Genomic DNA, 13696 nt, shown 5'->3' on the forward strand with positions numbered 1-13696 from the left:
AAATTTAATTAGCTGTGGCTGAAACACGAGACAGCACCGCAGGTTACGTCTTTTATCTGATTTCACTTAATGGAACTCTTACTTGATTGTGTCCTCTCTTGCTCGTGTCTATTTTTATGTCTTCATGTTTACTGCTGTTTATAAAGCTGCTTGAAAAGCACTTGGCTTGGAGGTAATTGCTGCATAAATAAAGTTTTGCTCGCTTGGTAATACACTTTATTCCTTTTCTCTCCAGTTTCCTCGCAGGGTGTTTGAAGTGTAATTCAACCTTTTTGAGCTTCTTGCATAGCAAAATTAAAACGAGGTGACTCGCAGCATATGCATTAGCGTGAGCCTATTTGTGGCGGCAGCTTATTTTTAAAGCTAGTGATATGAATGTTTAGCCTGTTTTTCTTAATAAACCTTTAGCCTTTCTAAATAAGATGTTTTGCACAAACTGTCAAATAGGACAAAGGATCGAGAGAAAAGACTTAAAGAAGGCTAAATATGGATTAAAGAGAATCCAACAACAGTCTGCTCCTAATTAATACATTACACTCGAGGTATCTTTAACAACACTGCATTTTATTGCTCTCAGAGAGTTATGAATGCATCTTATGATATCTAAATTCACATTTCTCACTGATTTTGTACCACTGTAGCACAATGGCAACATTTTTCTAACTTCCTGGAGCAGTACAGAGCAGTCAGACTTTAAAATAGGCGTATAGAATAGATACCTGCTCGTATATGTGTGTATGTATTATCTCTCCCAGTTCACTATATATACACCTAAACAAACAGCTTAGTGAAACGTCTTCTAGTATATTTTACTGTACATAGCAACCATTTGCACATCATAAAAATTTGCTTTTTATAGTATTTTTGCTTGTTTTATTTGTACATCGTCTTTTTTTTAATTAATTTTCCTCATTTTTTCCTCATATATCTCTAATGCGTTTTTTCTTACTGAGCCTTGTGCTGCTGTAACTTGTGAATTCTCCAGTGTGGGATTAATAAAGTCTGTATCTATATAAATACCTCACTGAACTCTGAATATCATCTTGAAACAGGTCAAAGAACTTAAACCCATGTGAACTGAAGCACATCATTGTCTTTATAGTACAATATATATATATTTTTTTAAAAAGGGATTTTTACTGGAATGCTTCATCTCTTCGGGAAAAGAACGAGACTTTACTTTCCGAAAAAATCTTCTCAATACAATGCAGCTTTATTTAGATTGAATATAAACAACATGTTGTTCTCTATACAACTGCAGCCCTTACTCGGCCAGTTTTCTGATACTACGATAATCATGTACAAACACAACACAAATGTGGTTAATATTAACCAACAGACGGCATTATGTGCATTTGTATTTGTATAGATACACCATAAACTGTACTGTGTGTCAGTAAAGGACAAAGTCCACTGTCAGGCGTGGCAGCTTCGCAGAAACAGAAAACTTACAAGTAAGACGTTGCATTTTGCACCAAGGGAGTGGCACTCCAATTTCGTTGTACCCTGTACAATGACAATAAAGGCTATTCTATTCTATTACAGGGCCTGTTACAGGGTACAATATCAATATAAAGGAGTGGCTCTTCTATTAACATTTGCCCAAAAAATAAAAAGTAAAAAACAAACAAACAGACAAGGTGAAATATAAACCTCGTAAACTCGGAACATAACGACTGACAGACTAAAAGGTGTCCAACTTAAATCAGCTTTCAGTCCACTGCAACAAAAACAATAGAGAAAGATAAATATTTCATGCTTATACATTCATGAAAACACTCGGCTACATCAACATTCAGCTGCCATACTGTCCCGTCTGCAGGGCTGCACGATTACAAATATCATCTACAACCATCCGCTTCATTTGTGAAAGCCCAACTGTGTCTGTGACAGGCTGAAGAACACAGCCCTAACGTTACAACTGTGCGCACTTCAATCAAGTAACCTTCGAAATTCTGAATTTAATTCCCAATTAGTTACAATTTTCCTAAATCACGCTAATATTTCTTCAAGTTAGAAATTGAAGCTTCATCAGTGACTGTGCTATATAGTGGGTTTTGGTTTCCCAGGATGATTGACTGACTGTGTGTCAGTTAACAAAAAAATAAGATAAATCCACTTTAAATTCTTATAATCTCAATATTTGTAAGAAATGAACATTATAAAATCAAGTTAACTACAAAAGGTGGCTCAGAGTTATTAGACTGCAGAACCGCTGCTAAATCCTGTGACCATTTAGCTCCAAAATTGTCCAATTTCCTTCCCTAATGCTACTCTCGGGACCTTCATTAGGGTAAAAGTGCATTGAAAGGAATCATTAAATGTACAGATATATGATTAGAATTTCTCTCTTACATTTGTTTTTAAATATAACAGATTTTATATTTACAATTACAGGAACGTGGGTGCAGGCAATGCAGAAAATAAACTATCGTACATTACACACGCACGCACATATATGTTTATATATACACATATTTATACAGTATATGAAGACAAACATGATCATGGCCAAAGCGACCAAAGAAAAACGCCTGCACAATTAGCTGTCCGAAATCAAACACAGGGCAGAAACATGAGGTTCAGTTTTATTTGAATGTGCTTTTGAAGTAGTGACACAGTGATGGATGGCAGGAGCAGACAAAACAAGTAAGTACTGTCTGTGCTGCTGCCTCCTTCCTTTTAGTCACATGATCAGCAACCACGATCTATAACAAGCTGTCACCTCACCATGAAAAAAATAAAATAAAATTCTTGTACTTTGAATGAGTACTAAAATACATTAGCTTATAATGGTGATCATCCCCTTCTACTGCAAGTACTTCTCTACCACACAAAGAGTAAACTGCCTGGCTTCAAAGACGCTGGGTTCAGTGTGGTGATTATAATCTCTTTAACATCTGCATGTTAACTCGTTTAAGTGAAATTAAGCTCAGAGCTTTAAAGTTTCTGATTTATTTTAAAGGGATTACAATTACAAGGCAAAAAGGAATATTTGTTAGTTTGTAACCGATTCATATTTGTTACATGCATCTTGTGTGGATGAAACAACTCATTAGGGTCCATTTACGCTCACCCGATCGGTCGTTCTGCACGCCAACTGTGACGTCGCCATAGCGCGGTATCATTTAAAGCAGGATTTTCCTGAATGACAGGTGTCACCGCTGACATAAAACATCCACATTAGCGGTGGCACAGGAGAAGAAGTCAAAACCAGAAGCAAAACAACTACAATGATAGAATTAAACAAGAGGTTTAATTCTGACACGAGTGCACCGCCAACCCAGCTGCTGCAGCAATGACACGGACACCTGTGCGAAGCTACAAAAGTTTCTGGTACTATTGTCCAGAATGACAAATAAAAGGTGCGGATTGACCCAGCGGATGTGATGTCACTTTCGTCGTACGTCACCGTTCGCGAGGGCAAAAACGGCGAGCATAAACAGGCCATTAGTTGCCAGACATATTTGTTAATCCCCCTGGAAAAGTGACACTCCCAAACCCTCCTCAAACACTATATTTATCCAGTATTCAAGGGCTGAAGAAAACAAGATACTAAATGTTACAAATTACGTATATTATAATCTATAAATATACACCTAAATACAAGTTATATACAGAAATTTGCAGCTGAAATCAATACATGTTATTAAAATAAAATCAGTTTTCTTCATGTTTTCAGAAAAAAAAAAGAAAGATGAGCCTTCTACCAGAGCTCTACCACGTAGGCATCATGTCTGGGAACCAGACGCGACCCAAATGCTTTGACACCTCCCAGTGGATATCATCCAACCCATAGCGATGATCTGGAACCAGTACTTCCTCCATGATGGATAGCTGCGTCAGTCTGTCTCCGCACATCTTGACAAACTCCACGAAGGCGCTGCAGGACACTTCGCACTCTCCCAAGCCGATGGCAGACAGCTGCGTGCAGCGCTGGGCGATGCGGATCAGCTCCTCGTCCAGCGGTCGCAGCCCGTTGGCGCACACCACCAGCTCGACCAGACGCGGGCAGTTGAGGCCGACGCGCCCCAGCACGTCTTTGCTGACGGAGCGGCCGAAGTACAGATGCGTAACGGGGATTTCGTCGCGGAAGAAAGGGCCAAACTCATCCTCGTAGAGGAAGAAGTACATGACCAGATTAAATTTAGGCGAGTGACGCATCATGGCGTCCCAGCTGCTCTTTTTGATGGTGTGAAACTGTTGGCCGGGATTTTCACTGACCACGTCAATGCGGAGGTGCTCGAGATGCACGTGCTTCTCCGAGGAGAGGGCGATGAGAAGTTCATCGCTCAGCAAATGGTAGTTGAGAGCCAATTCTCTCAGGCCATGGCACTGATCAGCCACACACAGGATGCCTGGAAATACATGCCCAAAAAATAAATGCAGTGTTTACTGGCAACCTGTACAACACGTCTATAAATCGCACCCAAGCCCCTGAGAAACAAGGGAGAAACCTTACAATTTCAGCAATAACAGTTCTCAATCAATCAATCAAATTCTACACAATGACTAATTAGTCATTACTAATCATTAAGGCCCCTAATTTCTCTCATTTGTCAGTACCTGCAGGGGAAACATGAGGGCAGCTGCTCATTTTGAGCAGTTTGAGCGTGTCGCTGTTATTGGCCACCAGGACTTTAAGAGACGGGTCATCCACGGGCGTGTCATCAATCTTCAGGGAGGACAGGGATTTAGAGTTGACGAAAACCACAGTCAGTGCTGAGATGAAGTGGGACTGTTGAACAAAGAGAGAGAAACAATAAGCAAACATTTTATTTAAGAAATCTGCAGACAGATCTAGTAACAAGCATCTAATTCAACTACACATACACACTGAAACTTTCAGGTTTGTCTACGAGCAGATGCATATTTGTGCAGGTGGTTGTAAAATAAAAGCTGCAAACAAAACAAGACCGCGGCACAGCAAATTACCACAAATCCACAGAGTTTCTTTTACATTATATGCATCTGTGGGATCTGTCTTCTGAGATAAAGTTTCAAAGAAAACAGGGGCTGAGTACAAGATTTTGGAGATATCAACTTGTAGACCTTCCCACAGGCACTTGACTTTAATCAGACCAGCTTCCTTTCAGGCATTAATCAAAGGAGCTCTAAAGCGGTGGATTTTCAGATCTCTGCGGTGCGTTACAATTCAGAGACGCTCATGTCTGAGTGCTTCAGTGGTTCTCAAATCTTCTCAGTCATGCCTCATTTCTAAGGCTCTGCAAAGCTCACGCCCCACCTTGTGGTGTCACGTCTAAGCTTTGCTTTTAGTTGAAAATGAAAACGACGTGACCCTCTTGCTGAGGCTGACCTTAGGCATCTCCATGAAGCTGGGCCTGGCTGTGGAGATGAGCCCCAGAGTTTTCAAAGAACAATTCACCAGCTGAGAGAGGATGTCGCACGCTGCTTCTGCAGACTCTCTGCTGCTGTCCACCTGGCAGCACACAGAGAAAATGACACTGTGAGTTGGGCAGCACATAAAAATCCACTTCGCTTCATCACTGAACTGCTGTAACCTCAAACTGCCCCCCTCTCTTTTGTACCTTGAAGCTGACATACTGCAGGTGGTCCGAGTGCCTCTTGATGATCTGTTTGATGAGGTCTGGGTGTGTGGCCTTCAGGTAGGAGCTGGCTGGCTGGTTCAACTCAAACTCAAAGCATCGCCACAGTTCTGGCATGTGAAAGGTCTCGTTCCAGCCCCTGCATACCTGCAGCAACAACACAAACTTTTCAGTTTTTCATGCTGAGGACAAAAATACTTTTTTTTTCCATCGTCAGGCAAGAGGACAAAATGTGACGAAGAGAAGAGAAACCAATAATTAATCTTAGAGGCGTCACCCCGGCACAAATGTCGAGGATATGACTTGTTGAAACAGGAAAATAGCAACACTGTACATCCGCTTGCTTACAGTTTAAACTCCTGCTGAGTTACGTAATCATAATGTTCAGAAGTTAAATTAAAAAAATATGAAAATAAATACCACTAATATATTGTAGCAGTAGGTAGCATCTGTTTGACATGGCACAGTAAACTGGTAAATAAGTATTTAATATTAATAATGATTTTTAAAAAAAAGGAGCCAGCGGTATTAATAAAGCATGTGTGAAGCCGTAAGAACCTTCAAACATGCCGCATCGCATCAGCTTCCTTAGACAACTGGGTGTGAAAGGAAATTAAGAAGTGTCAAAATCCTCACTGCCTGTTTCATGAGTGTAAATATATACATAACACATAAATCAAACATTTCTTATACGTTTCTGCTGCTGGGTGCCCTCTGCAGGATTGTGACTAATTTTTTCTTTTGGTAGAAAAACTACCAAGCTTAAAGTCATGAGACAGTGGAGAGGTGAAGTGTGGCCAAAGGAGATCACTCATTTTGGTGTCTAACCACTTTTCTTTTTAACTGCAAAGCCTTAGCCTTAGCTCTTGGAATCTGCCTGCATGCTTTGTTTATACCATCTATCCAAACTTCAATATCTACTGAATCTCCCACCTCGAAGTTGGAGGATCCAACTCGGACGCCTTGGTTGTGCAGCTGGTTCCTTTTTTCTGCTCTATTAAAATGCTTTGAGCTGGAAAATGACTCTAATCAGAACTTGAAGCACCAGAAAACTGACTGGCTTCTCTTCACTGGCTCCCTGTTAATTTCACAATCAAATTTAAAATCCTTTTCCTCACATACGAGATCTTGAATAATCTTAAAGACCTGTTCTTGTAATTTGATATAAAAATTAAACTGAACTGCTGCACAATGAAGTCAGACTATCCCGATGTGAGATCTGCTGGTGAGACAGTTGATTACTTTATATTGCTTTTTTTAAAATTTTGTACATAAATTAAAATGTGCTCATAAACAGTATTACTTTATAATACTGCAATGCATTTGGTCTCAGTCCACTGAAACAGCCGTACTGTAGCTTAACAAGCAAGTGAATTGGGGAAGTTCTTTGTCTGCAGCAGCAAAGCTGTCAAACATTAAAATATTATATGCTTTTGCATTTTCCATTATATTTACCACTCAGCTGCTCATGCTGCATTTTATTTGTGCAGACAAACTGAAAACATCTTGTTGATCTCCCTCATGAATGAATAACCTTCCACTAAAGTATTAACAGCAAAATGCTGCAACTTTAAAAAAAAAAAGAAGAGAGAAACTGACAGCAGTTCGAATTGAGGCAGTGCTTTGAAACATGACCCCATACCCACAAACTAACAGAACCCTGCTTTACCTTCTTAGTTTAGCCGAATGAAGACCTCTCTCATTATATGTACAAATACAGCATGTATCACAATCACAGTCAAGCTGAAGCACCCACTTATGGCCTTTAAGGCTCATAATCCTCCATCAGATAAACTCAGCAACCATTAGGTATAATAATGCCAATGTAGCGTGTAAGTAAAGCAATACAAACAAGGGTTACACATGAGTATGAGGGGGAAAAAAAATGTGACTGTGCTGTTCTAGTTCTTACAACTAATAAATACTGCCCCCTGCTACATATTGTAAACTAAGAGAAGCTATAAATGCTACTTCATTATTATATTGGTACCTGGGAGGCAAAAGCCCTATCCAGTAGAGGCAGGTACTGGAAGATGTGGAGCAGGATCTCCTGTGGCAGACACTCCCAGCGGGATTCCTCGTCCTCCAAATCTTTCTCCCTCCTCTGCTTGCGGGACCGTTTAAGAGTCTTCTGACACCCACCGCTGGTTCCACCTCCATCCTCCTGCTCGTTCCCTTGGAGACCTCGTTTCATCCTGGGTGAACAGATGAGGGTTTAAAATCCAGACAGATGGGCTGAGTTTTTCTTCTCAGCATTGTGCATGTTATCCCAGTTGTTTTTATTTTTGCAGCCCATATATGGAAGCCTGACACATGACCCTAAAGCCACAAATATTTTTATTGGATAATCTGGTTAATTATTGATAGATTTGCTTACTTTCGGTTATGAACTATTAAAAACAAAAACAAAAATCATTTCATAGCAACATTTGCAACATGGACTCTTTTGAAAAATGACCAGATGACAAAACTACCAGTGCCTATAGATTATCAATGAAAACCAGGAGGAGTGCTTCTCCTTTGTCAGGGGTTCCGTGCTAAATTAGACTCCAATCACATGACCCCATGGTTAGGTCAATAACTTGGTGAATTCAGCTAGTCAAAAATTAGCAGTTGATTAAACAAGACTATCTAGAACATTTGAGGACAAAGGTTTTTACAGTTAACTAAAACTACAGCATTGTGCAAAACTCTTGAGCCACCCCTTGTTTCTTTATATTTTGCTTAAAATGAGCTCGACTTCCTTGTATTTTCTTAAGTGCGTTTGAATAATAGTTACCCAGCATTTAAGAAGGCATTTTGCAGTTCATCTCTAGACATTGGTTGCTTTTTCATTCATTCATTTTCAGTCAATTGTTCTTTAATGTGCCTTTCTCTTATTTTTGTATACATTTCTCTTGTTTTGTATATATCCCCCTGACTGTATAAATTTCTCTTGTTTGCCATTTATTCATGCCGTTTACCATTTATATTTTATTCCTGCACAGTTGGTGGGGAGCACCCATAATCTTGTTGTACATGCACAGTGATAAATTAACAGTGTAGTGTCAACACATAACAGTTGACTTAGCAAAGAACCAGTTTTACATTGTATCTCGGGCACTTCATTACTAGTAGCCTGTAAGAAGGACACAATCTGTTTCCAATGTATTTAGCTCAATCTGTGAAAAATGCTTAAGATAGCATAATCTGCTAACCATCAAAATAGTATTTTTGCACCAACAAGGTGACCTCCAAAGTACTATTAGCCAACAACTTCTAATATCTCAGTATGGTGTGCAGAGTGTCTCAAAAAGTTTGCGAAAACTGGACAAAGAAATGCGACAGGCCTTAAAAACTATCTTTAGCAGGCTTGGGGGCTGCATTTCAGCCAGTGGTGTGGGGAATCTGCACAAAAATGAAGGAAATGCATTCAGAGAGAAGTGCTGTCAGAGTTTGATCTACCATGTACTGTATCTGAAAAGCACCTGACTGGCAACAGCTGCATTTTTTTTCTTTTTAGTTTGTCAATGATCCAAAACACACAGCCTGAACAGAACCTGTTTTCAACAGCTTTAGCTTTTATCCTCTCGGCTCCACACCCAGCACTGTTTAATAAATAGATCCTCATGCTCTCCCCACAGAGGTCTGAGGGATCTTCCAGGAATGGTCAATAGGCAATGATTTCATACCTGTTGAACTCTAATCTGGAACCTTAGGTCTATGGCATAGGTTACCATGGCAATATAGGGTTAGGGGTAGGTACCCAGACCAAAACAAAACAAAAAAAAAAAAAAAAAAAAAAAAAAAAAACTCGCTTCATAGTACAGAACTCTGAAAAACTATCCCTGAAACCCACTAAAGATATTACACAAAAGCTGTTCAGGCTGTGTTGAATAACAAAGGTGGTCATACTAAATATCGATTTACAAGCTTGTTAGAACTGTACAAACAATTTTGCGTTTTATACTGTATTTCCATGTATGTTTGCACATGTTTACATACAGAATGCAAAGTTATATATAAATACATATAAAATCTAAATAATCAAAACGTTTGCATACTGCTGCAGTTGCAAAAAATAAAACACTGGACTTTAGTAAAAAAACATGAAAACACAAATAATATTGCATTTTTATATCACGTAATATATAAATGAAGTATCTTGACCTGTCATTCTTGTCAAAACACATAACAGTTTTCCAATTTCATAGTACTATTTTACTATGTATGACTGCGCAATGACAATAAACGTTATCTTATCTTATCTTAATTCCAAAAAAAATAAAACTAACAGCTAAATTAATGAAAACTAATGCTGAACATGTTTAAAGAATAAAATGGACACGGGAAACGCAAACGCAGTCTGAAAACCAAAAAACTAAATCGAAAAGAATAAAAAAAACTTCAAAGAACATCACAAAAGCATATTTACTCTGCTCTCCACTAAGGTGTGTATATATAAGTGTGTGTGTGTGTGTGTGTGTGTACTCTGTTTTCTAATAATACCTCTTTAGTTTTAACCTGTGGCTGCATGGATACTGCTTAACTAGTTGACTGGTTTTCCAAACAAAAACACTCGTGACGAGTTTCTTTAATCATTAACAATTTAAAACAGCTTACTGCCTCGATCGGCTTTCCCGTTTCCCCAGTATCGGTCGATTCTCACAGGTACGCGAAGTTAGAAAGCAACATGTTTATTTCCGTCTATCCTGGAAGTCTGTCCTGTGTACTGTGTGCGCTGGGCCATCCCGCGTGTTTTGCCTCACACACTCTGGTAATTAACTGCAGGAACAGCCTACGTGTTTCCTTCAGCGTTTCTTCTGCCCACCTGAAAATGAAAACAGTACAAATGGAGGACACGCCTCCCTCTGCTTCAACCACCAGCACCGTCTGGACAGGCTGGCTCAAAGTTAGCTAATCCTCGCTGATGCTGTCTTTTAATAAAAGCGCCTTTTTCCACGCATAAATGCCACGCTGTGGACGCCGTTTAATGCCACCGCAGTTTACAGCAACAACACACCCGTCAGGAGTTAGCTTAGCTCAGTCCAGCTGTACATCTTGGCAACTTCTTAGCGAAGTCTACCCACTTAACATAAACCAGTGACTAAAAACAACTCCATCAGACACTTACAGGTTTGCGGCAGTTATTTATCCTCACCTGGTTCTCACCTCCTCCGTGGGGCTGTTTATTTAGAGACGATCACTGAACGTCAACCGGGACCGACACAAGAAAACTGCGTCCGAGCTGGCCGACCGATCAAACACATTGGACCATACGACAGCACGGTGTGTCGAGAGGTTAGCGAAAACTGCCGGGAAGCTGGTGAAATGAGGTTTTCAAAAGTGTGCTGGCTTTCCGAGCGCCTGACCTAGTTTCGCTTCTCAACTCTCAGCCTCGCTACTTCGCTTGTCAGCTAAAGATGGCGTTTGTGTTGTTGTGCGGAGCAGCCAGTGGGCTTATTACAGCCGTTCCGCTGTTACCGTGAACGGTCGGCAGGGGGAGCTGTTTCACCCTAAGATGTTTTCATACACAGCTGTAGGGGTTTCAATGAAAAGTGAAGAAATGACATTGAATCCAAATGAATCCAAAGGGTGACATTTATGCTGTGTAATTTACATATCCCTATTAAAAAATTTTTAAAAAGTATCTACCAATAATAATGATACTAACTATCATAATGATAATAACAACAGTAATAAACTTAATTTATATACCACCTGAAAAATGGAGGTGTTGGAGAGAAGAGCGATGAAACCCAGTAGAAGCAAGGCAGAATGTATGTGTGTGAATGAGTGAGGCAGGTGTAAGAGGAAAACTGCAAGGAGTGGAGTGAAGTTTAAATACCTGCAGTCAACCATCCAAATAGAGCACCAGAGAGGTGGGGACAGGGTGGAGATGCGTGTCACAGGTGATTTGTGACAGAAAGAAACTAGTAAGACTGAAAGCAAAGGTTTACAAGATGATAATGAGACCTGCTATGATATCTGGTTTGGAGACAGTAGTACAAGCAAAAAGAAAGAAGTGTATGGTGTAGTGGTGGACATGCAGAGCGTTGGGGTTACACAGGAGAGCAATTGCCACTATATTTAAGAGAGTAGGCCACCATACTAGGAAGTAAATATAGACTGTTACTCTCTCTCAGTCAGGATAAAATATTGGTTGTGCACAGGTAGTGTCATGTTCAAACAGTCTTACCACAGGATTTTAACTAATCCTCTGCTTCAAACTGGGAACACAGTCCTGTCCTGGCATGTCACTGTCCCAGTGGCAATGGCATTATTCAGCTCAACAGGCCTCTGGCTCATAAGTGTGTACTCTCCTTCACCATGCCCTGCACAGTGAAGACTGGTCAGTGATAAGGTCATATTAATACAGACACTGCATACACTTACAATGCTATGCAGATGATACCCAGCTTTATTTATCCATGAAGCCAGCTCAATCAAACCAATTAGTTAAATTACAGCCATGTGTTAAAGACATAAAAACATGGATGACCTGTAATTCCCTACTTCTAAATTCCAATAAAAAAAAAAACTGAGGTCATTATGCTCAGCCCTAAAAATCTTAGAAATATTGTGTCTAATCAGAAACATACTCTAGATAGCATTACCTTGGTCTCCAGTATCTTTCATGTGCCTAATATCTCTGAAATCAAATTAAATTTTATTAAATTTAAAGCCTGACCTTGGCTGGGCAATCCTTATAACAATTGCCAGTTCATTAATTCTGAGCACAGAAAGAAGGAGCGTGAAGAATGCTCCACCCAGCCAGTAAGGCAGCACGAGCACGTCAGTGCGTCAGGATCTCCAGAGGTAGGACGGGTTTGCTGGAGAACAAGACAAACAGTTTTGCTTTGGTTGGTTGTTTTCCAGTTCCAATTGCTTTGTGTTGCTCTGCACAGTGAATGTCTCCTCTGCCATACGCTGCAGTTATGCACTCAGACTCAGCTATTTATTGATTTGAGTGAAAACAGTCGGTGATCAGGATCATCAAAACTGCAGTCACAACAGGCTTCCAACTGCATCGCCGTCTCTTCACGCAGCGAGGAGTCTCTTATCTGCCAGTTTCATCTTGAACGTCTGAAATATTTGTTACCATGTTTTCAACAAAACTGCAAAAGAAAAAGAGAAGACATGAGAAAGGTTATCAGTTTGAATCATAAATGCTCTCGAAATCCATGCGTCTTTATTATAATCAGCTTCTTTTAATCTTAGTTGTCATCTGCAGAAATGTCAGGATTGATATGAACACATTATTATTGGCTCCATTTGAAAGTTTAAAAAAAAAATCATATTTCTGTGGTTTTTGGGGGGATTTGTGCTCGCAGAGACAGGTAAGGCGTCAGTCTCACCGCATCAGCACTACTATAAGCCTGCTGCCACCACAGTTAGAAGTTAAGAGTGTAAGACAATGTGTTTTTGCTGCTAAAATGTATGCTCTAATCTTAATTGACACTCAGGTTAACTGACATCCAACAAAACAGCTACTTAAAAACATAATTTTTATCACCCTTTAATCCACAATAAAACTTTAATTCCCAAGAAGTGAGGAAAAAAACAGAAAAAAAAAACAATTATAATGCTAATCATGCTAAAATGCATGTTGGAATTACTTGTGAGCTAAGGCAGTTTCATGTTTATTAAACCAGGTTGGTCCTTTTTCCATCCACACTGGCATTGATGGAGAAAGCAGCAAAGGGATACAAATGCAGTATATACAGAGGTATAGATATATATTTATGTAAAATACGACAGGATGCTTTCACAAGGTCTCCTGAATGCTTTTATCATCATTCTTTGAAGTCATGGCGAGGAGTTTTAAGCGAGCTACGACTAAATTCGTCAGACAGAAGAAGCTGTGGAGTGAAACCCAGTGCATCCACAAAGCTCAGCCCATAATTGCACACAGTTCTTTACATGTAGAAACAGGCAGCAGGTAGCTAACATCAACACCACCACAGGATCCAGAGACACAGGTTTTAGTAGACTGGACAACTTTGAATTCATGACATTCATTCCCCCTAAAAAACATGTGGATCAACAATGATTTAAATTGAGTATATTCTGTCGGCAGCACACTGACACAGTCATGTTTACTTTGGGGTTTCCTTCATTCCTGTTTTCTGATTTCCTAGCAAAGCCTC

At 39.8% G+C, this 13696-nt stretch overlaps 1 protein-coding gene across 2 annotated transcripts; it reads right to left on the reverse strand.

The window, feature by feature from the left end:
* Positions 1 to 1192: 1192 nt before the first annotated feature.
* Positions 1193 to 11004, reverse strand: LOC116312217 (F-box/LRR-repeat protein 3-like). 2 transcript variants are annotated; one of them, XM_031729580.2, is made up of 6 exons: positions 10708 to 11004; positions 7558 to 7762; positions 5550 to 5714; positions 5318 to 5440; positions 4567 to 4738; positions 1193 to 4358 (listed from the first exon to the last, which is right to left on the reverse strand). In XM_031729580.2, exons 2-6 carry the CDS (start codon positions 7759 to 7761, stop codon positions 3718 to 3720), a joined length of 1305 nt encoding a protein of 434 aa, XP_031585440.1. In that variant the 5' UTR covers position 7762; positions 10708 to 11004; the 3' UTR covers positions 1193 to 3717. The 2 variants fall into 2 exon arrangements, with proteins under 2 accessions (XP_031585440.1, XP_031585441.1); XM_031729581.2 differs by lacking the exon at positions 10708 to 11004 and adding an exon at positions 10170 to 10639.
* Positions 11005 to 13696: the final 2692 nt, after the last annotated feature.

The sequence above is a fragment of the Oreochromis aureus genome, linkage group 1, assembly GCF_013358895.1.
Source record: "Oreochromis aureus strain Israel breed Guangdong linkage group 1, ZZ_aureus, whole genome shotgun sequence".
NCBI lineage: Eukaryota > Metazoa > Chordata > Actinopteri > Cichliformes > Cichlidae > Oreochromis > Oreochromis aureus.

Coding starts and splice junctions, on each gene's coding strand:
- LOC116312217 (XM_031729580.2), bottom strand. CDS start 7,761: ATGAAACGAGGTCTCCAAGGGAACGAGCAGGAGGATGGAGGTGGAACC. Junction 5,715..7,557: donor ATAGGGCTTTTGCCTCCCAG/GTACCAATATAA, acceptor TTGTTGCTGCAG/GTATGCAGGGGCTGGAACGA. Junction 5,441..5,549: donor TGCAGTATGTCAGCTTCAAG/GTACAAAAGAGA, acceptor GTGTGCTGCCAG/GTGGACAGCAGCAGAGAGTC.